We start from the raw sequence: 24,226 nt of genomic DNA, 5'->3' as shown, positions 1-24,226 counted from the left end.
GGTGCAGGAGGATACACCGTAAATAAGTGTCTTCGGAACCCCAAACTGTAAGTTGCCTTCCCTGGTGCCCTGGTGTCCTTGGAAACCTCCAGAAGCATTGTGTTGAATTGTGTCCAGCTTGTGAGGTCAGCAGGCACAGCCTTAGCTGCTGGCCTGGGAAGCTGTGTTTTATTTGGGGAGCTACAGTCGTGGAGGGCAGGTTACTATTCTTTGGCTCAAGATTCTCAAAATGGGCCCATGCCTAAAGGGAGCAGCCAGAGACAGTCTTCTCAAACACGCCGGGTTGGCGTCAGAACCCTGCTCCCCAAGTATGATGATGTCAGCTCTTCAGAAGTGAAGATGCGGGGTGGCTTTGCCATCGTGTCTTCACATGTAATAACCATATTAGTTAGACACTATGCCAAATTCTCTTTAACAAGAGCCATGTCTATACAGTGAGGAAGTAGAGGCTTGGACTGTGCCCTCTCAGTCATTCCGAGACAGCAAGAGATCCCCCCCCCACCCCTTTGTCAAATACTGCGGGCAAGTGTGAGCTATGTGAACTCATGAGATGAGATAAATGGCGGGATGTAAGATATATTAATGTTTGTTAGTGTTTCCATGGTTTCTGATACCTAAGCGATCTTTTCAGTATGGTCTCAGTAGAACTGTTGGGAATGAAAAGGTGACTAAAGACATTTCTGGGTACCCAGCCATAGGGAAGGGGCTTCTCACGGGTCCAGCATGGTGATGGGAGGGGCTAATTAAATGGGACTCCTTGTAAGGAGGATGGATACACGGGATAAATGGACAGGGATATCGAGACTCAGGAATCTTTCCCTGCAAAGAGCCCCCCCTTCCAGGTTAGGATGTTTATGATTCGTGGATAGCAAAGTCCCGTGACACAAGATGACAGCGCTCAAACAGCCATCATTACCTAGCCCATGCCATGCACGGCTCACCACATCATGGTGGGCGGTATGTACACTAACAACCCTCTGCCACGGAGATTAAGGATATCCTGTGACATCTAACTAAGAATGTGGGACCGTCCATGAGACACTTCGGGAAAACCATTGTGAGTAAACTGTGTCATAAAATCGTAGTAAGTGACCAGAGGATGCAGCTCGGTGACCAGGCCCTTCTCAACAATACCGTATCTAAAGAGTGCATTTCCAGCTCTGGAAATTCAAGGGTCCAGAAAGTCTGCAAGTGTGCTGGTGAGCTAGGGCCCAGGCTGCCACTGCATAAATACATTTGACACACGCTATGAGCAACTGAGCTTCTATTTGTTCTGGTGAAACATTCCGAAGTGAGGAGAGACTAGGAGAGTGTTGAACACTTGATGCCTTGTAGACACAAGGAAAAGGCACACGTTATTTCTTCTAAGTGGTCTGGCAGAGAGAGGCACAGTGACACTGGGGCCGGGCAGAATCTCACACACTCTCAGATCTGTGACTTACGCATCCTGATTTCCTTAGGGTTTGCCTGCCTTAACCCCTGGGTTGAGCAGGGGTATGTAGTCTTCGGGGCCCCGGAACACACAGGTCACTAACCTTATTGATCTCATGCGGGACATGTGAACTTGTCTCCTTGAGCCTGGAGATGGAGCTGTGACACAGCCCCCCGATCACAGCCATCAGCGTGTTGAAGTTCTGCAGCTGGTGGAGCTTCTGTGACACAGGACACATGACAACAGAATCACTGTACATGTCATCACACGGCGGTGCCTAGAGGCGACATCTCTGTGCCGCACATTTTCCATATAATGTTAGACTAACAGCCAGGGGCTTCAGTTTTCTCCCTTTTTATTGACCTCTAGAGCAGATCCGAGGTCAGCAGGGAGGCCGTATGCCTCTCTTTCATGGTATCTATCTGTGAACTATCATCTAAACTGTTGGTGTCTAAGGATCATTGAGTACATTCTTTTTTTTTTTTTTTTTTTTTTTTTTGATTTTTCGAGACAGGGTTTCTCTGTAGCTTTTGGTTCCTGTCCTGGAACTAGCTCTTGTAGACCAGGCTGGCCTCGAACTCACAGAGATCCGCCTGCCTCTGCCTCCCGAGTGCTGGGATTAAAGGCGTGCGCCACCACCGCCCGGCTCATTGAGTACATTCTTAATGAAGACTTCTGGAGCCAACCCCATAAGTTCTGGCTCCCTAGACTGGGGATAGGCTTAGAAAGTATGTCACATCTGCCTTTAATAAGTATCAGAGCAGGTGGGCCACTTCCAAACTTGGGGAAATACTGGTGCAGGCCATTCTGGGTTGGAAAATGTAACAGGCACAACCGTATTGCCTTTATCCTATTGCCAGGCTTATTGTTGAGGATCTTATGTGTGATCTTATGCCAGTAAAGGATAATAGCTGGGGAAGAGAAGTTAGGATCTCTGCTCCTCAAAAATCGACTATACTATTCACAGAGCCTCAACTCAAGAACCTAAGATAACTCAGGCTGGGCCGGCTCTGCCCATCTCCTGGCCATATGTCTAGTTATGAGAAGATCATGTGTCTCCTAAAAAAGCATTACAGAGCTGAGTCTTGATCTTGAGATGGTCCACATGGCCTTCCACTTTGCTCTCAGATGAGAACGAAGAAGAGCTGCATGTCCATACCAGCAGACAACAGAAGGCGCACATGCCTCATTGTGTGTCGGAGGGGACACAACTCTGACACGCTGGGCTTCAGGTGAAAGGAAGAAGTCATTTACCCCATGGCCTAGGATCTCAGTCCAGCCACTTACCTGAGCCACATGGATGAACTTGATGAAGACCTCTGCGCGCAGCTGCGGGGTGGGACGGCTGAGAACCATCAGCTGTACCCACTGGGAGATGCCATTGCACAGGGCGATGGACCGCTCCATGGTGGGGTTCTCCTTCACGCAGCTATTTACCAGGTAATTTTGATAATCAGAGAACTGGAGGGGAAAAAAAAGACAATCATCAGGTATTCTTGGCGTTCTGAGGGGCACATCAGCTCTGCTTGGTTGTGGCTCGGAACCAGTATGGGCGAACAAGCCTGTGGCTACCGTCCTGGCATCTTTGCTACCAGGTCACAAAGAGTGATGAATGGGAAATCACATTGGGATCTCTCTGTATGAAGTCCATTAGGTACACAAGGATGGATACAAGTAATTAACCCAAATGACATACTTGAGAAGATGGTTTTCTCCCTCCTGAACAGAGCATAGCACAGTAGCAAATGTTTATTAGTTCTAGCTGTTAATCTTCAGTTGGAGAACACAATTCTCCTTCTAGAACCCTCTCTTTCCATCTGCTGTCTACAAAAGCTGTGATCATAAAACCTCCCTGCTTAGGACATGAGCCTACTATAAACATCAAGAAAACACATGGTATGGAAGCACAGCTCCACACAAGCGTGCAGCAGTGCTAACAGGAAGATCATGCCAACACTAGCCTGTCTGAACTACCCTGAGCAGGGGCCAAGGTACCCAAAACACAGCTAAGTAGACACACAGTGACCTTGTTTTTCCAACCTGTCAGTAGCATTAGCTATGGACAACAATGGGACCGTATGGTCTACGTGATGATTGTAGCTGACATGTCTCTGTCACAAGGATCTCTCAGCTTCAGCAGTTAAGAAGAACCTAGTCTCCCGGGATACTGCTATGGGAGGCTGTGGTGATGTGCTGATCTCTGCACTTTGAAAGCTGGGTTGGGCAGGTCAGATAGCCAGTAGGATGTGAGCAAAGCATCAGGACCAATCTAAGCGCCAGCGCATGCCTGGTTGTGCTACTTTTCTAGTGCTCCAGAGAGGATGGGAATTCCAACCGGAGGAAGACTGGCCACTCCCACTGTTCACACCTGTTAGACTTGTAGTGTGGTGGAAAACCAACTTTCAAGACCACACACACACACACAGAGAGAGAGAGAGAGAGAGAGAGAGAGAGAGAGAGAGAGAACATGAATGTCTGCTTTGCCTAAATAAAACAGATGCCCAGATGCGCATTAACCGATCTCCATCCATGGTGCTGCCATTGCTGGCGGGTGGACATATCCCAGTGGGACAAAAGCACTCTTTAGAAGAGCGGTAAGGGCTGCCACAGCAAGCAAAGGTCTTCCTGGCTTTAAGAGGAAGTGGTCACCCTCATTACGACGGATGCACTATGTCCCTTCCCACTCGAAAAAAGTTCAATCCATTTGTCTCTTTAAAGAGAGAATTATCCAGATATAAAATTTTCCCATAAAGGGCTAAACAAATCACAGCGGAGCTACATTTCCCTAATGTTGGAGGGAAAGTTACTATTTGTGAAACTGCATAGGAAAAATAAAAGCAAACAAGAACCCACTGAAAAAGCCTTCTATGAAGGGGCCACGGCACTCAAAAGAGAGAAGGCTTTTATCTGTAAACAGAACACTGTTCTACCCAGAGGGGCTGGCTCTGATTCCTTCTCCTCCCTGCCACTTCTGCCTCCCCACAGCTGAGCACCGGCATCAAGCAGACATCACGCAGGCCCAGGACAGCTCTGCCAGTTTCTCCGGCACAGCTCTGATTTCCAATGTGATAACGTTCCCTTTTCAGAGGCTTTCAGCTCTGTCTAGCCTTGGGACCCGGGAGGTGGGTTAAATGGAAAATCCCTAGCCTCACAATGGGGGTCCAGCTCTCTATCTGAGGGGTGCCCAGGAGGAAGCTAGGTAGTTGGCACCGGGGAGCCTTTGGATCCAGCTCTAAGGGGAAGCTCCTGGGTCTCTGGTTGGGTGATGGCAGTCAGGGTGTTATGGGAGAAGCTATGACATAATCTCTGCGATCTGGTTTGCTAGGCTCCCTCCACACGCAGCTGGGCTCAGGAAGTTGGGGCTGAGTGACTGGGAGACCTGAGCCTCAACTAGAATAAGCTGTGTAGCCCTTGCTCATCAATCCCGTGACCCTTCACCCTCCACCTGGGGAACACAGGTCATTCTAAGGCAGCAGCAAAGTACTGACTGGCGTCAGAGCGAAAACTGAAGACGGTCCCTAGGGGTGGGAGGGGCACCTGAGTGGAATAAGTGTGTCATGTTTCAGAAAAGCACATTGGCCAGGAACAGCAGGTTGCAGCTAACACGGTGACAAGCTCTCTTGTGTGGAACAGTGTCTCGGGTGTCCTGTGGAGTTAGTTGTGAGGACCGTAGTAAGAACAGGATGTGCCGGGATCTCTCCCGGTTGCTAATGGTTAAGTAAAGCCCCCTCTCTCCCTTCAGCTCTCTCTACTTTTGCTCTGCTTGGCTATACCAGCAGCATGAGTTAGGTAAGCAGTTTGCTTCCAGAAATATGGTAATGCCGGCCATGTCGGCACCGTTTCAGGAATTTAAGTATGTTTTAGAAAGACTGGCCATATTTGGTTTATTTTTAGGACTTCCCAGAGCTATTCAAAGCCTACCCTGGAATTCCAACTCTTAGGGAACCTACTCCCACTTTTTCTTTTCTTTTTCTTGTTTTTTTTTTTTTTTTTTTTGAAAATTATAAAACAGTTTTCTGAAAGTCTAATAATTTTCAGGGGTGGAGGGCGTGTGCCTCCTCACAGGCAAGTCTGCATGCAGGATATCATGCGTACCCCGCCCCTAGCACATACCTTGATAGACTGAGTGAAATGCTAGAATGGACGGCCTGTGGGCACAGAGGGTGTGGCAAGGGGAAGCAGAGCCCAGGCAGCCAAAGGAGATCTGATGGCATTGGGTTTCCAGATCCCATGATGCCTGCTAGGGAAATCTGGCACCCTGGCAGGGAGGGGGTCATGCTGGGTCAGGAGGGCAACTGGCTGCTGATATCCTCTGCTCATGTCCCTAAGCTCCCCAGAATACGTTTCCTCTCGCCCCTTGGCTACGTACAGAGATCCTTCGGAAGGACTTGAACTCAAGGTAGGTGAGGTGTTCAGACAGTTCCTCGGGTTCCAGATGGTCAAACAGCAGGGAGACTTTCCGCTTCTTGCTGGTGTTCGATTTTATCCTCTGGGTCAGTTTCCTGGACCAGTCTCGAGAATTACTGTTGTGGGGAGATGAGAAAGGGAGAAGACAGGAAGAATAAACCACAGCTGTTCTTCAGGAGTGAGCACGCTAGCGTCATCCACAAGAATGCCCAACACACAGTTAAAGCACAGTTAGCGAGCTTCGGTGGGCGCAAATAGCGCACCAGCTGAGTATTCCCCAGTTGTTCCCCTGGGATAGCAATTCAAAGATGTGAGCCTCCTGGATTCAGCAAGAGGGACAGCAGGGCAGTGGGAAGGGACATTTTTAGGCTTTGGTCCTGGCTCTTCCTCTGGTCTTAATATAGCTACTCTTCTGATGCGTTCCTTCATTGCTGTGAGGGTTGCAGGACTGTTGGCGGCATTCATAAGAGGGGGTAGTATTCATACCAGCAGAACTCAGGGAAAAACAGAGAGAAGACACTATGCTGCAAGGATCATTGGTAGTAAACTGTGGTCACAATGGGCAGAAACAAGTTATTTTCCTCCAATGTCCCCAGTTACAAAAGTGGCCATACAAACCAGCTGGCCCTAGAGCGACCCAGTGATTCTTTGATGTCCTCACAGCTCTCCCCAGAGTCTCTCTTAGTCTCTGTTTCGTGCTAAGCAGAGGAAAGAAGTGTTGGAAGGCAGCAGGCATAAATTTGTGTTTCTAGAGGGCATTTCTGAGAGTGTTGTTGGCTCTGGACATACGTGTTGCCTGATTTTAAGTTTGGGCAAGGCTGCAATTCTGTAGATCTCTCCCACATTGTATTCAAGACTCTCAAATGTATGGCAAAGGAAAACGTAACCTAAATACATCAAGTCAGGCCGTATCCTCAACTAACGTTTTCTAAAGAATGCACGGTGAAAACTCTGGGAAAGAAAATCCAGCTAGAAAACAAGTAGCCTGGATTCTAGGTTTTTTTTATTTCATCTTTAAAATGGAAAGGTTGAAAAAAAAAAAAAAGCAACTCTTTTATCTATCAAGTTGTGTAATTCCAAGCAGAGAAGTAGAGAGGACCCAAGTGGATGGGCAGATTGATCTGGGATTGCAGGATACGGCTTTGAAATCATTTCTTTGTGCACGGGTGTTACAAGCGTGACTCGGAGAACAGTTACAGCTCCGCCGCTAGTGCATAGCCCAACTGCGTCAAACAGAAGGCAGCGACAACAAGATGAGGAGTAGAGACCAGTCACAGCCCCCAGACCCGTCAGTCACAGCCCCCAGACCCGTCAGTCACAGCCCCCAGACCCGTCAGTCACAGCCCCCAGACCAGTCAGTCACAGCCCCCAGACCCGTCAGTCACAGCCCCCAGACCCGTCAGTCACAGCCCCCAGCCCCGTCAGTCACAGCCCCCAGCCCCGTCAGTCACAGCCCCCAGACCCGTCAGTCACAGCCCCCAGACCAGTCAGTCACAGCCCCCAGACCAGTCAGTCACAGCCCCCAGACCAGTCAGTCACAGCCCCCAGACCAGTCAGTCAAAGCCCCCAGACCAGTCAGTCACAGCCCCCAGACCCGTCAGTCACAGCCCCCAGACCCGTCAGTCACAGCCCCCAGACCCGTCAGTCACAGCCCCCAGCCCCGTCAGTCACAGCCCCCAGACCCGTCAGTCACAGGCTCCAGACCCGTCAGTCACAGCCCCCAGCCCCGTCAGTCACAGCCCCCAGACCCGTCAGTCACAGCCCCCAGACCCGTCAGTCACAGCCCCCAGCCCCGTCAGTCACAGCCCCCAGACCCGTCAGTCACAGCCCCCAGACCCGTCAGTCACAGCCCCCAGACCAGTCAGTCACAGCCCCCAGACCCGTCAGTCACAGACCCCAGACCAGTCAGTCACAGCCCCCAGACCCGTCAGTCACAGACCCCAGACCAGTCAGTCACAGCCCCCAGACCAGTCAGTCACAGACCCCAGACCAGTCAGTCACAGCCCCCAGACCAGTCAGTCACAGCCCCCAGACCAGTCAGTCACAGCCCCCAGACCAGTCAGTCACAGCCCCCAGACCCGTCAGTCACAGCCCCCAGACCCGTCAGTCACAGCCCCCAGCCCCGTCAGTCACAGCCCCCAGACCAGTCAGTCACAGCCCCCAGACCAGTCAGTCACAGCCCCCAGACCAGTCAGTCACAGCCCCCAGACCAGTCAGTCACAGCCCCCAGACCAGTCAGTCACAGCCCCCAGACCAGTCAGTCACAGCCCCCAGACCCGTCAGTCACAGCCCCCAGACCAGTCAGTCACAGCCCCCAGACCCGTCAGTCACAGCCCCCAGACCAGTCAGTCACAGCCCCCAGACCAGTCAGTCACAGCCCCCAGACCAGTCAGTCACAGCCCCCAGACCAGTCAGTCAAAGCCCCCAGACCAGTCAGTCACAGCCCCCAGACCCGTCAGTCACAGCCCCCAGACCCGTCAGTCACAGCCCCCAGACCCGTCAGTCACAGCCCCCAGACCCGTCAGTCACAGCCCCCAGACCAGTCAGTCACAGCCCCCAGACCCGTCAGTCACAGCCCCCAGACCCGTCAGTCACAGCCCCCAGCCCCGTCAGTCACAGCCCCCAGCCCCGTCAGTCACAGCCCCCAGACCCGTCAGTCACAGCCCCCAGACCAGTCAGTCACAGCCCCCAGACCAGTCAGTCACAGCCCCCAGACCAGTCAGTCACAGCCCCCAGACCAGTCAGTCAAAGCCCCCAGACCAGTCAGTCACAGCCCCCAGACCCGTCAGTCACAGCCCCCAGACCCGTCAGTCACAGCCCCCAGACCCGTCAGTCACAGCCCCCAGCTCCGTCAGTCACAGCCCCCAGACCCGTCAGTCACAGGCCCCAGACCCGTCAGTCACAGCCCCCAGCCCCGTCAGTCACAGCCCCCAGACCCGTCAGTCACAGCCCCCAGACCCGTCAGTCACAGCCCCCAGCCCCGTCAGTCACAGCCCCCAGACCCGTCAGTCACAGCCCCCAGACCCGTCAGTCACAGCCCCCAGACCAGTCAGTCACAGCCCCCAGACCCGTCAGTCACAGACCCCAGACCAGTCAGTCACAGCCCCCAGACCCGTCAGTCACAGACCCCAGACCAGTCAGTCACAGCCCCCAGACCAGTCAGTCACAGACCCCAGACCAGTCAGTCACAGCCCCCAGACCAGTCAGTCACAGCCCCCAGACCAGTCAGTCACAGCCCCCAGACCAGTCAGTCACAGCCCCCAGACCCGTCAGTCACAGCCCCCAGACCCGTCAGTCACAGCCCCCAGCCCCGTCAGTCACAGCCCCCAGACCAGTCAGTCACAGCCCCCAGACCAGTCAGTCACAGCCCCCAGACCAGTCAGTCACAGCCCCCAGACCAGTCAGTCACAGCCCCCAGACCAGTCAGTCACAGCCCCCAGACCAGTCAGTCACAGCCCCCAGACCCGTCAGTCACAGCCCCCAGACCAGTCAGTCACAGCCCCCAGACCCGTCAGTCACAGCCCCCAGACCAGTCAGTCACAGCCCCCAGACCAGTCAGTCACAGCCCCCAGACCAGTCAGTCACAGCCCCCAGACCAGTCAGTCAAAGCCCCCAGACCAGTCAGTCACAGCCCCCAGACCCGTCAGTCACAGCCCCCAGACCCGTCAGTCACAGCCCCCAGACCCGTCAGTCACAGCCCCAGCCCCGTCAGTCACAGCCCCCAGACCCGTCAGTCACAGGCTCCAGACCCGTCAGTCACAGCCCCCAGCCCCGTCAGTCACAGCCCCCAGCCCCGTCAGTCACAGCCCCCAGCCCCGTCAGTCACAGCCCCCAGACCCGTCAGTCACAGCCCCCAGACCAGTCAGTCACAGCCCCCAGACCAGTCAGTCACAGCCCCCAGACCAGTCAGTCACAGCCCCCAGACCAGTCAGTCAAAGCCCCCAGACCAGTCAGTCACAGCCCCCAGACCCGTCAGTCACAGCCCCCAGACCCGTCAGTCACAGCCCCCAGACCCGTCAGTCACAGCCCCCAGCTCCGTCAGTCACAGCCCCCAGACCCGTCAGTCACAGGCCCCAGACCCGTCAGTCACAGCCCCCAGCCCCGTCAGTCACAGCCCCCAGACCCGTCAGTCACAGCCCCCAGACCCGTCAGTCACAGCCCCCAGCCCCGTCAGTCACAGCCCCCAGACCCGTCAGTCACAGCCCCCAGACCCGTCAGTCACAGCCCCCAGACCAGTCAGTCACAGCCCCCAGACCCGTCAGTCACAGACCCCAGACCAGTCAGTCACAGCCCCCAGACCCGTCAGTCACAGACCCCAGACCAGTCAGTCACAGCCCCCAGACCAGTCAGTCACAGACCCCAGACCAGTCAGTCACAGCCCCCAGACCAGTCAGTCACAGCCCCCAGACCAGTCAGTCACAGCCCCCAGACCAGTCAGTCACAGCCCCCAGACCCGTCAGTCACAGCCCCCAGACCCGTCAGTCACAGCCCCCAGCCCCGTCAGTCACAGCCCCCAGACCAGTCAGTCACAGCCCCCAGACCAGTCAGTCACAGCCCCCAGACCAGTCAGTCACAGCCCCCAGACCAGTCAGTCACAGCCCCCAGACCAGTCAGTCACAGCCCCCAGACCAGTCAGTCACAGCCCCCAGACCCGTCAGTCACAGCCCCCAGACCAGTCAGTCACAGCCCCCAGACCCGTCAGTCACAGCCCCCAGACCAGTCAGTCACAGCCCCCAGACCAGTCAGTCACAGCCCCCAGACCAGTCAGTCACAGCCCCCAGACCAGTCAGTCAAAGCCCCCAGACCAGTCAGTCACAGCCCCCAGACCCGTCAGTCACAGCCCCCAGACCCGTCAGTCACAGCCCCCAGACCCGTCAGTCACAGCCCCAGCCCCGTCAGTCACAGCCCCCAGACCCGTCAGTCACAGGCTCCAGACCCGTCAGTCACAGCCCCCAGCCCCGTCAGTCACAGCCCCCAGACCAGTCAGTCACAGCCCCCAGACCAGTCAGTCACAGCCCCCAGACCAGTCAGTCACAGCCCCCAGACCAGTCAGTCACAGCCCCCAGACCAGTCAGTCACAGCCCCCAGACCCGTCAGTCACAGCCCCCAGACCCGTCAGTCACAGCCCCCAGCCCCGTCAGTCACAGCCCCCAGACCAGTCAGTCACAGCCCCCAGACCAGTCAGTCACAGCCCCCAGACCAGTCAGTCACAGCCCCCAGACCAGTCAGTCACAGCCCCCAGACCAGTCAGTCACAGCCCCCAGACCAGTCAGTCACAGCCCCCAGACCCGTCAGTCACAGCCCCCAGACCAGTCAGTCACAGCCCCCAGACCAGTCAGTCACAGCCCCCAGACCAGTCAGTCACAGCCCCCAGACCAGTCAGTCACAGCCCCCAGACCAGTCAGTCACAGCCCCCAGACCCGTCAGTCACAGACCCCAGACCCGTCAGTCACAGCCCCCAGACCCGTCAGTCACAGCCCCCAGACCCGTCAGTCACAGCCCCCAGACCAGTCAGTCACAGCCCCCAGACCAGTCAGTCACAGCCCCCAGACCAGTCAGTCACAGCCCCCAGACCCGTCAGTCACAGCCCCCAGCCCCGTCAGTCACAGCCCCCAGACCAGTCAGTCACAGCCCCCAGACCAGTCAGTCACAGCCCCCAGACCAGTCAGTCACAGCCCCCAGACCAGTCAGTCACAGCCCCCAGACCAGTCAGTCACAGCCCCGAGACCAGTCAGTCACAGCCCCCAGACCAGTCAGTCACAGCCCCCAGACCAGTCAGTCACAGCCCCCAGACCAGTCAGTCACAGCCCCTAGACCAGTCAGTCACAGCCCCCAGACCAGTCAGTCACAGCCCCCAGCCCCGTCAGTCACAGACCCCAGACCAGTCAGTCACAGACTCCAGACCCGTCAGTCACAGACCCCAGACCAGTCAGTCACAGCCCCCAGCCCCGTCAGTCACAGACCCCAGACCAGTCAGTCACAGACCCCAGACCCGTCAGTTACAGACCCCAGACCAGTCAGTCACCGACCCCAGGCAAAAACAGGATTTTGTGTGAATTAATCTCTCTAATATGCTGCCATTCTACAACTCTGTATTTTGGGAATTGGTATTATTGCAAAACAATTAATCACACATAAAAACCCCAGCATGTAATACGTGTGACCTTCTTCCCCAAATTAAGAAGGCCTCGTTTTCCAGAGTGAGCCAACTGTGTGAATAAGGAACTCGAAGAACAATGTAAACATCCCCGAGTTCCTTGTCGGCTCTGAAAACCTGATGGTCTTACACAGACATCTACTACATGTTCTCCCTCTCTGCTTGGGACGTTTGGCACTAGTGCCTGGGCCATGTTAGTGCAGGGGTGTCTGTTGCACCAACTACAAATGAGGTCTTGGTCCAGACACTGGACTTTTGGTTTCTCACGGACTGACTACCTTCTGCTCTTAGCTCCCGCCCCCTGCAGCTTCCTCACTGGGGACCTCTCTGCTTTCCTAGTGAATGTCAAATTATCTGGCGGTGGTGCACATCTTTAATCCCAGCACTCAGGAGGCAGAGGCAGACAGATCTCTGTGAGTTCAAGGCTAGCCTGGTCTATAGAGTGAGTTCCAAGGACAGCCAGGGCTATAACAGAGAAACTCTATCTTGTTGGGGGGGGGAACAAAACAACAACCAAAAACAAAACAAAATGTCAAATTGTCATGTTATCTTTAGTGGGGCTCTCTGAACCTTCTCAGAGGTGGAGAGAATTAAAGGCCCAGCGACACAGCTAGGGTTACTGGAGGGAAGTGGTTTCAAGGGACCCACTAGGACCTTAACACTCACATTTGCGTCGTGTCGATGAGGCGGCAGTGTGACTCCTCACCGTTGGCTTTCACCAGGTCCTGAAACTCTTCCATGGTGCTGGTCAAGTTGGCGTCCATTTTGAACATGATCCAGAATTCTGTTATCCAATACCTAAAAGAGGGAGGCAGGAAAAACACTGAGCCTAGGGCTTTGCAGTTAGGCAGATTCCCAAAGGAATTTGAGGCTACAAAAAGTTCCCAGAAGAAGACAGAGGGTCATTTGTCTGTGGTAAAAAATCTGGGGGCAGAGGGTATTTGGGAGGGAAGAAAACCGTCCAGCAGGCTTTGGTGTCTCCACACACAAATGCTTTGAAGGGACAAGGCCTGTCATATCAGAGAAGCCAGACAGGATCTAGACATGGCCTGTAAACAAGCAAATATTCAAAACTGGGGTGTGCAAAGTTTGTTTTATTACATGTTGCTCTAACTATAAAAAATGCTTACCAAAAACTTGTAAAAATTAGAATTTTTTACAACAGAAAGCTAAGCAAAAGATACACATTATAAAAACATTCTACACATACACACACATACTGATTTTATGGGTATTTTTTGGTTGTTGTTGTTGTTTTGTTTTTTGAGACAGGGTTTCTCTATATAGGTCTGGCTGTCCTGAAGCTCAGTCTGTAGACCAGGCTGGCATCGAACTAAGAGATCTGTCTGCCTCTGCTTCTCCAGTCCTGGGATTAAAGGCATGCAAAAGCAAGGACATCGTGACACAGGGGAAAGGAATGAAAAGGAACGAAGTATAATGACAGTTATGTTTGAAAACGCCATAATGCAACCCATGAATTGCATGTTAACTTACAAATTAGTAAAAACTACAGAAAACACTTAATTTTTGGTTGTGAGCCTAGTCTTTAATGGTCGACAGACACTGAGAAAAACAATTAATAAATGGGACCTCCTGAAACTGAAAAGCTTCCATAAGGCAAAGGACACGGTCAACCAGACAAAACGACAGCCTACAGAATAGGAAACCAACCCCACATCAGACAGAGGCCTGATCTCCAAAATATACAAATAACTCAAGACATGGGTAATAAAAGAACAATAACCCAATATAAAAAAAATAGAATACAGACCTAAACAGAGAACTCTCAACAGAGGAATCTAAAATGGCTGAAAGACACTTAAGGAAATGCTCAACATCCTTAGTCATCAGAGAAATGCAAATCAAAACAACTCTGAGAGTCTGTCTTACACCTGTAAGAATGGCCAAGATCAAAAACACTGATGACAACTTATGCTGGAGAAGATGTGGGGTAAAGGGAACACTTCTGCATTGCAAGTGGGAATGCAAGCTGGTACAACCCCTTTGGATGTCAGTGTGCCGATTTCTCAGAAAATTAGGAAACAACCTTCCTCAAGACCTAATAATACCACTTTTGGGTATATATCCAAAGGATGCTCAATCGTGCCACAAGGACATGTGCTCAACTGTGTTCATAGCACCATTGTTTGTCATAGCCAGAACCCGGAAACAACCTAAATGCCCCTTGACCGAAGAATAAATAAAGAAAATGTGGTACATTTACACAATGGAGTACTACACAGCAGAAAAAAATAACATTTTGAAATTTGCAAGCAAATGGATGGAGCTAGAAAACATCATTTTGAGTGAGGTAACTCAGACCCAGAAAGACAATTATCATATGTACTCACTCATAAGTGGTTTTTAAACATAAAGCAAAGAAAACCAGCCTACAAACCACAATCCCAGAGAACCTAGACAACTATGAGGTCTCTAAGAGAGACATACATGGATCTAATCTACATGGAAAGTAGAAAAAGGCAAGATCTCCTGAGTAAACTGGGAACATGGGGAACTGGGGAGAGGGCTGAAGGGGAGGGGAGAGGAAGAAAGGAGAGAAGAGAAAAACGTAGAGCTCAATAAAAATCATTTTTAAAAAACCTACTAAACAAAAAACAAAACAAAACAAAAACTTCATGAAGGATATATACAAAATAGGCAGTTAGGATCAGAGGAAGCCTAGAGGGTCAGAGGCCGCCTACGGGGTCAGAGGCCGCCTACAGGGTCAGAGGCCGTCTACAGGGTCAGAGGCAGCCTACAGGGTCAGAGGCCGCCTACAGGGTCAGAGGCAGCCCACAGGGTCAGAGACAGCCCACAGGGTCAGAGGCCGCCTACGGGGTCAGAGGCTGCCTACGGGGTCAGAGGCCACCTACGGGGTCAGAGGCAGCCTATAGGGTCAGAGGCAGCCTACGGGGTCAGAGGCCGCCTACGGTGTCAGAGGCCACCTATGGGGTCAGAGGCACCCTATAGGGTCAGAGGCAGCCTACGGGGTCAGAGGCCACCTACGGGGTCAGAGGCCACCTACGGGGTCAGAGGCAGCCCACAGGGTCAGAGGCCACCTATGGGGTCAGAGGCAGCCCACAGGGTCAGAGGCCACCTACGGGGTCAGAGGCAGCCTATAGGGTCAGAGGCAGCCTACAGGGTCAGAGGCAGCCTACGGTGTCAGAGGCCACCTATGGGGTCAGAGGCAGCCCACAGGGTCAGAGGCCGCCTACAGAAGGCTGGGAGATGCAGACCAGGAGGACCAGAAAGAGCAGAAGTCCAGCGAGCATCTTTTCATCTCACTGCCTCCACATGGTCTTCAAATCATGCAGACATTACCTGACAAAATAACAGATCTTCAGACAGATTCCTGGAGAGTTCTTCTCCAAGGCATCCTTATATGTAGGGCCGTGGTTAAGAGAAATGAAGACGTATTACAGAAACCATAAAACTTCAATTTTTGGAAGTATTTACCAAATCAACCTCGGAAATATGGGCAAATTTCTTCTTGCCTGTGCTCAAGAGACTAGGAACTAGGAGTCCAGTTGAATGAATAAATTAGAAAGAGATCCCTTGCATCTTTCAAAAATTTTCCAGTAATTGATTTATGCAGTAACTACGTGGGCAGTGATTTAAGAAAATGTATATCCATATATATTCAAATGTGTTGATAATTAAGAACAATAACATGAACATTTTCTCCTACATACATACACATATACATATATATGTATACATACATACATATACACACATGCACACACACATATATCAGGCATTATTTGACCAACCCTGTGCATTGCCATGACAAGGCAGGCAGAGTCATGGAATAATCCAAAAATACAACCAAAGAGTGCTTTAAACTCTGAATATTTTGAAAGAACAACAACAACAAAATCCTTGCGTTCACCTGTCTTTTGAGATATAAGGAAATGTTATTTGCATATTTAAGAATCTGATGAGAACCCTAGTCCAGTGTTAAATATGGGTGGGTCCTACCATCTTTCTTCTGTTGACAGATTGAAGAGCTGGCTGGCTGTCCCTCAAGGTCACGGCCTCTTTCTCTTTTAACAATTGAGACATGGTAATTGCAATCTAGGGGTCGGTGATTTCCAGCTGGGCCAGGGAGACGGGTCTAGTGACTACCAGCCCAATTCCCATAACTGGGGTGGAAATGGTCTTCCCTCAGCAGGTGTGAATGTATTCCCCTTGGAAAAGTCAGTTAAATACAGAGAAGGCAGGGCTCATCAGGACCCCGTGCTCTGTTTCCTAGGAAAGCCTGTGACATTTTGAATGATCTTGAGCATCTTGGACCCATAGACTTGAAACTTGGGTGTGGAACATTTGGTTAAGTGCAGTAGACATGTTTTAAGATGAACACTCACCGATTTTATGCTCAGCTTTAGAACATTTATGATAATGTTAGTCCATTAGAGTGATAAATCACAACTCAAGAAAAAATACGACACCGTGCTTCTTAAAGATGAGCAAAGTAAACTTGAAACTACAAAGAATTATGCTAAAATTTGTAATTTTAATAAATATAAGATTAATTTGAAAAATTAAATATGAATATATTTATTCATATTTCTTATTAAATCTGTTCTTGAAACTAAAGCACGCATGCACACACACATCCACACACACACACATCATAACCCTCTTCCACACAAAACCTCACACATCAACAACACAATCAGAATCAAAGTATGTCCGGGCTTCCAGTGGCAAATGGATGAAGGGAAAGGCTCAGAAGCCAAGAACATAGAATGGGCACACGTTTCTTTGTTGCGATAAGAAAATGTGTAGCATCAGCATAAACAGCACAGGGCACATTCTTGATAAATGCTTTCGGGGGTCTAAATTTTTATCAGCTTTTTTCAACTTGTTGAAATTTTTATTCTTCCTTAGTAAAATGGAAGGGGACACAGATAGTAAGACAAATAGACAGACAGACAAACACCCTCTCTTTTGAAAGAGCTAAGGGAAAATATCAAGTCAAGGGATCTGGATTGTTTTCCAGTGTAGCCTGCTCCCTAGCTCTTGACCATCGGTGCGCAGGAGCTGCACTTTGTGCAGACCTCAGCAGCACTGGACTGCGAGGCTCCCAGCATCCTTCAGAAGGAGGACGTTCCCCCAGCTCTCGGCTGTGTGCCGTGGCAAAGGCAGCCTGCTCCAGGCTGCTGCTCCTGTTTTAGGCAATGGTACTGTTGCCTGCGACTGAAAATACAGGAGCCAGTGCAGGGTTGAGGAGAAACTGGAATGCTACGTGGGGTTAAGGAAATAGACACACAAACACTGGGGGCAAGCTAACAAATAATTTGAATGCCTTAAAATGTTAGCAGGACATGCTGGCCCAGACCTTCAGCAAAACAGTTTATGATAGAGAAATGTAAACTTAAAAGCCATTCTGGGCCTATAGAGTGGTGGGGGGGATCATCGTGTGAAACCTCCCACAAAAGGTTGCTGAGTGAGAAGACAGCAGATGGACCGTGTGCGCAAGTGTGCTTCTGGGAGAGGTCCCACGAGGACCTGAGAAGGTCATGGAAAGGTACAGTTCAGGAGTCCTGGGGGAAAGGTCACAGAGGCCTGGACTGTCCAGTGCTTCTGGGAGGTATGAGCAAGGACGGAGTGAATGAAGCCCCTGGGTTTGGCAGCTGAGAGGCCCCGGCGACAGCAGAGGAGAGTCTGCGTGCTTCCGTGGGCGCTGCAGTTGTGCCGCGGAGTGAGTAGGAGGAGAGGTTGGAGGCTAGGAAGGCAGAGCGTTTCAGAAGGTTTCACATCCAATTTCTAATCCTAACAGCCGAATAAAGGGGAAACAGGGTTGAGTTTATTTTTAGATGCGGGGCATTTGAATGCGCCGCGGCTGGGGGGCAGGTGCCACTGAAGGGCTGGGTGCAGGCACAGCGGAGAGAGGGTGGTGCGTGGGGGATGTTGCAGGGCAGGCAGTGTAGGGGTTGCTGCAGGAACAGCACCCAGTGCTGCCCCAAAGGAGGCCACTCAAGTACTTTTGGTTCTGAGACCAGCGCAGCTTTAAGGAGAAGTGTTTAATTACTGGCCTTGTTCACAATTACTGGTGCACGGAGTCAGGTAGAGCAGAGTGAATTGCTTTGAAAGTCTCTGTAGAGGAAGCACCTACTTACTACAGGTATTGTCTGTTAGGTGGCCTTCTCCCTAGCTCTACACTTGTCATTGCCCCCGAAACTTGGTCTCTGAGACAGAAGATAGAGCTTCATGAAGGAGGTATAGAGAAGCGAGTCTATCCTGGCTGCTTCGTCTTCCCCTTTCTTTCCTAGGTTGTAGTAATCTTTTGTTTGTTTTGTTTTGTTTTCTGGAAAAGGATTGGCACAGTCCCATGTCCTGACTCATCCGCAGAGACCTAGGCCTCAGGTGCTGGTGGTCCCCTATGGCACTTTTTCTCTTGGGGAGGACAACTCAACAGTATCGCGGGTGCTCTGAAGGAAAAAGTGGGCACTTTCCACATCCTGCCACAGGGGGCGCATGTCTAGCAAGGTCTAACCGGCTCATAGTGAGTGCCACAGCCTAGAGTAGAAGGCAGTGCAGATCATATAGCTGAGCCTTTCTTCAGAGCCTAGGAGGGATGAAGGACTCATACGAAGTCCATCAAGCTCACAACTGTGCCGATCAGTCTGTGTAGCATGAATAGGATTTGTGACTAATGTTTAAGGAAAGATTTTTTTTAATAGCAAGAAATATTAATGTTGTCTGCATTTGTAGGATGATTTCTTTGACCATCTACCACTCAGAGAAATTAGCATAAATAATACTGTCCTACCTAAAAGAAGCTACACACAGGTGCACATATACAAGTTCACATACACACAGTTATACATGCACATACAGGTACACACACACAAGTTCACATACACACAGGTATACATGCACACACAGGTGCACACATACAAGTTCACATACACACAGATATACATACGCACACAAGTGCACATACACCAGTGTGCACACACACAACTATATCCTTAAAGGGACAGATGAAGCCATTTACTGCTCAGGTTTATCCCAAACCAATCAAAGTAAAAGCACCCTTGAAGCTGCATCCTAAGCTGATGCCCAAGGATATAGGCTCATGAGTTTCTGCAGCAGCTCAGCCGAGGAGATGATGATGCGGTGCATGGTCAGCACGACTTGTAACAGCTGGTTACTTCGACACAGGTTTCCATCTGCATCTGAAAATACAAAGAGCAGCATGTGAGGCCCTCAGCGAGAAATGGGGGGGTCCCCCAGCATTTTTCAAGACTCCAGGGCACAGCCTTGGGCTGCCTGGTACTTCGTGTCCTCCCTCCTGGCTTTGCCATCCTCTGTTACCCTCCCCATCACCAAGTGCTCATCAATCAAGTTGCCCCAAAGGCGGCCGAATCTACATCTACACTGGAAACAGGGGCAGCTGTATGTTTTATGGAACTCAAAGTTTATAGAATGTGGGGTTGAGAGGGGCTTCTCTAGGGTCAGAGTGGGAAGTCACAGGCTTAATAATAAACAGTTAAAACAAATATCTTTCAAAATTTTTGCAAAGGCACATGGCTAGTTGGATATGTTTCTATGGCTCTCTCCTGGCCTTGGAAGGAGCTCAGACCAGCCAGGAGCCTGAAGTACAAGCTGCCCCAATTCTAAGGCTTGTGGTAAAATCAAAGAGGGATGGTTGGCGTAAACATTGCACGTGAAGTGGATTTTGAGGGTGGATTTTGCAATGGTTTGCAAAAGGCACCATTTGCATTTTTTAAATCCCAAAGAGTAGGAGTTCCAATCTGTGTTCTGCATAGTAGCATCAGGAGTAAGGATGCCCAGGAATGGTTTCTAGCACTGCTTTGGTTTCTATGGTATCAAATGTCAAGGGCTGTGCTGTATCTACTTTCTGATCTTCACCATGAATCCATTTGTTGGGAAACTCTTTTTACATACTGTGTGAAGATATGTCTCTGTCTTGACTCACCTGACTAAGGCACCTTTTGATTGGTTCAAGAAGGAGCTGAATGGCCAATAGTTAGGTAGGAGAGGATAGGCGGGAGTGAGATGGGAACTCTGGGAAAGAATTGGTGGCATGAGAGAGTTACCAGGCAGATACAGAGGAAGTTGAACATATTGTAATGAGGAGAGGTAACAAGCCACGTGGCAGATGTAGATGAATATAAATGGGTTAATTTAAGTTTTAAGAGCTAGTTGGGAACAAACCAAGCTTTCACAATGAATAAAAGTCTCCACGCCATTATCAGAGAGCTGGTGGTTCAAAGAAGGACCTGCTTCTCACATTAGTCAGGACCACTTGCCAGCTGGATGCTAGTTGGATTTAGTTTTTTGAAGCAATCAGTAAGAGATGAGAGGAGAAAGAAGTCATGTTTCCTTTTCATCCCTCTCTGCTTTGACCCATTTCCTACCTCCTGGATGAACCGTCACAGTGGTTGGTCCTTCCTCATGGTTACAGCACTCACTAGGGTCTCAGACTTGTTATCTCCTGACTCATTGGACCTAAGGATGGGAATGGTTGCTGGGGGTTGGGCAGTTCTGGTGTAACATCTCTCAATTCCATTCTCATCTCCGTAAGTAGTCTTACCTATCTGTCTGTCTATCATCTATCTATCTATCTATCTATCTATCTATCTATCTATCTATCTATCATCTATGTATGTATTATCATCTATCTATCTATCTGTCTGTCCATCCATCCATCCATCCATCCATCCATCCATCCATCCATCCATCTATCCATCTATCCATCTATCCATCTATCCATCTATCCATCTATCCATCTATCCATCTATCCATCTATCCATCTATCCATCTATCCATCTATCTATCTATCTATCTATCTATCTATCATCTATGTATGTATGTATTATCATCTATCTATCTATCTGTCTGTCTATCCGTCTATCTATCTATCTATCTATCTATCTATCTATCTATCTATCTTTCTAACATCTATTTGTCTGTCTGAACTACCAGCCATCTATAATGACGTCTAAGATACATTGTAGAAGGAGTGATCATTTTCACTCTTTTCCAAGTTTAGTGAGTTGTAAATGAAGGACATAGTCTCAAAAGTCCCCAATCCTCAAATGCTGACCTAAAGTCACATGTCATTGAGAAAACTTAAGTGTTTACTTGCTCTCTCTAGCCCTCTCTGTCTGTCCCCTCTACTGTGGAAGGTCCTGTAGAAGCCCACACCTTCCCTCTGTTCCTGTCTCCTCTTTCCAAGAACTGCTCAGCTTGTCTACCCTGGTGAGACCGCAACGCCAACATTTTCCCTGTTGGTTTATGCCCACTGACATTTAATTAGGCTCCTGCCTCTCCTTCTTAAACCAAAAGTAAACTAACTGATCCTGGACCTCTGCATTTCTGTTTTCCTCTTCCTCCAGCTCTCAGGGTCACCCCCTTCTACCCTCCCAGCCATTTTTCAACCATTCCGTTTCAATTTCTGTCTCCACCATTCTGTTTGTTGGATAGTTGTTTCTACAGGATCTCTTATATAGCCTAGGTTGGTCTTGAACTAGAGATCCTCGTGCCTCAGCCTCCCAACTGCTGGCATCCTAAGCACAAACCACCGTGACTAGCCTAAGTATCTAATTTTCAGCGTCATCGATCAGCTCCACACTTCCGATCACTCCTCTGTCCTCATCTCGCTTCATGATTCAGTCAATCTTCACTGCAACCAGAGCCAAGCTGACGAGTCTCCTGGAAGGCTTTCTTCTCTTGGCTCCATCGCTCCGAACTCTGTCACGTCTCTCTCAGGCTCCTCTTCTGTCTCCTCTCCCTCTGCTAAGCTCTTAAATGTCAGCTTGTGCCACAGTTAATCCTCCCACTTCTTTCTGCTAACGTTTTTTAAAACCTCAAAGTTCTTAAATTTTAAATTAAAAAAGCGAACGCATTCCCTAGATGAATTAATCCAGGTTCTGACTAAAACACCATCTCTCTGCTGATATCTGCCAACTTCTATTTCCAGCATTGACCACAAACTTAGTCCGTCCAGCAGTTTAGCCTCATTAGGTCCAAATGAACTCATGTGGACAGAACTCTTGACTTCTCTGGTTCATTTCTCATCCTCTCATCCTCATCGCCTGAAATGCACCACCGACCACCCCCTGAATTCCCCCAGCCAAAATCCCAGAACTCACATGCAGCCCTTCACTTTCCCTGCACCTGATCCATCAGTGAGTCTTGGTTATATTCCCAAAATACACCGGTGACCTGCCCACCTCTCTCTAGCTTTGATATCTCTCCAGAGTAACCATCATGATGCAACAAGCCAATGGGCCAGCCTCTTTGCACTCTTATCTACCCACAATCTCTTCTCCACACAGCTCCTGAAGCCTGGAAAATCAGGTCACATTCCTTGCACATTGCCTTGATTGTGGCTGGCTGAGCTCCACGTGCCCTGGCTTCTTTGGATATGGCCTTCATTTTGAAATGCTTTTCCCTTCTCTACACCTCTGTTTCGGCTTCACACACTCTGAGGCTGTTGCTAGATCACGGCCTTTGCACTTGCTATGGCCCTCAGTGTTATCTTTCTTCCATCAGATCCTCCATCACATTGGCCTCATCCCGTGAGAGGTCTTCCTCTGACTAGCCAATGTAGCCAGTACTCTGCTTGAATATCTTGGTTGCACAAATGACCTGGTTGTCCCATTGGTCTTTAAAAATGTTTAACTTCCTAAAGAGTCAATAGAATACAAGCTTTCTGGGACCTGAGCCTTGTGCGTTTCCCTCCATAGTCTCTTTTTCCGAGTGCAGACTAGTGCTGACATGAGGTGGATGAACATGGGCTGAATAAAGTTATGAATTGTGTCGGGTAGAAATCCTGACTCTCTGTGTGTCTTTTTGGCCACAGCCACCTCACTCACTTGCTGTAATATGCACACTTATTCTCTTCTTAGCCAGTCTCTTTCTAACTTTAAAGTTAGAATTTTTTATGAAACATTCATTTATTTTTATGAAACATTTATTTGATTATGGTTTTGTAATCTTACACATACATTCTTTTAACCTTCTGATAGATAGAATTCCTTTCTGTTTGTAGGTTTTATGGCCCACATAAGTTCTGTATAATTGCCCCTTGGCAGAAAAATGCTAGATAACAAATTATCTTAAAAACATTTGCTTTTATTCAAGTGTTTGTGCTTTGGCTGTGTGCTGGCTGATACAGATACGTTTGCTGGGGGCCCAACTCAACAAGTCTCCCAGCTTCCTTGGACCAGTAAGCCAGTGTGAGTCTGTTTTTCTCATGATGCCAGGATATTGAGAGCTACATAGAAATATCCAATAGCCTCTTAAACCCATGCTTGGATGTGACCTGCTGTCACTGGTGTCTCATTCTGTCGGTTAAAGCAGGTCACACTTTTGTGTCTAAAGTTGAAGGGCAGGAACTTCAAGTCACATGGGAGGCATTAGACATACAGAGAAAAAAAATGAGGGCAACAATGCAATAGAACCCATGAGGAGCTACAGGGAGTAACTTTTCAATACAACATTTGACAACATCGTTTTATATTATGCTTTTCTTTGTAGAAGTAGTGGCGTTCCTGTCCTTCAACCCAGTGGTGAAAGAAAAGGATGCTATGAACTGTACTTGTGAGATGCACACACTCCCATGTTCACACAAATTTATTCAGGATGTACTGCCCCAAGATGCTATCCCTGCATCTCCTCACGGCTGGCAAACGCCTTCCCATGGATGCTCACATGGAAAGGAAAGGGTTCCAGAAGTATCCTCAGTGAGATCAAACAAGGTCTTTGAAAGAATTTACAGATCTAAAAGGGCTCACCATGGAGAAGACCAGGGAGGCACTGAAACTGTTCAAATATTTTATAATTACTTGTTGCAACAAGTTTAGATTTGCTCTGTGGGATCACAAAAGGCAGTACCTGAGCTGATGGACAGACATCGCAGGAAACAGAATCTGGTTTAATGTGTGGCAGGAAAGCATAGCTGATTTGCTCGCCCAGTGCTGAAAGCATGCCCATCGCAAAGGACTTAGCGTCTGGTCTGGTGGCCATACTGAATGAGGACGCTGCACAGTGATCCACATTTACTGAAGCCCCTGTAGACTGAGGTGACGTGATTTCTAATTCTCAGAACAGCCCAGCAAAGTTCGCATAGTTCACAGCTTATAGAAGAATTCAAGGGTAGAAAGGTTGGGTAATATGCTGTAGGTCAAAAGAAAATGGGGCACAGAGGGAGAGATCTGGCCCAGTCTGCTTGATTCCAGCACCTGCCT

General features: G+C 49.8%; 1 protein-coding gene across 1 annotated transcript in view; it reads right to left on the bottom strand.

The window, feature by feature from the left end:
- The window catches only part of Rasgrp1 (RAS guanyl releasing protein 1), a 69,573-nt gene that overhangs the window by 15,154 nt on the left and 30,193 nt on the right, over positions 1-24,226 (bottom strand). The window contains exons 3-8 of the mRNA XM_057780839.1: positions 19,078-19,183; positions 15,318-15,380; positions 12,663-12,794; positions 5,802-5,955; positions 2,720-2,893; positions 1,536-1,652 (exon numbers count right to left, since the gene is read on the bottom strand). Of these exons, the coding sequence (XP_057636822.1) occupies positions 1,536-1,652; positions 2,720-2,893; positions 5,802-5,955; positions 12,663-12,794; positions 15,318-15,380; positions 19,078-19,183 (746 nt within the window). The remainder of the gene's footprint in view (positions 1-1,535; positions 1,653-2,719; positions 2,894-5,801; positions 5,956-12,662; positions 12,795-15,317; positions 15,381-19,077; positions 19,184-24,226) is intronic.

Source organism: Chionomys nivalis, chromosome 9 (genome assembly GCF_950005125.1).
Source record: "Chionomys nivalis chromosome 9, mChiNiv1.1, whole genome shotgun sequence".
Lineage (NCBI taxonomy): Eukaryota > Metazoa > Chordata > Mammalia > Rodentia > Cricetidae > Chionomys > Chionomys nivalis.
Note: the sequence above shows the minus strand (reverse complement) of the source record. Positions and strands in the feature narration are given on the sequence as shown.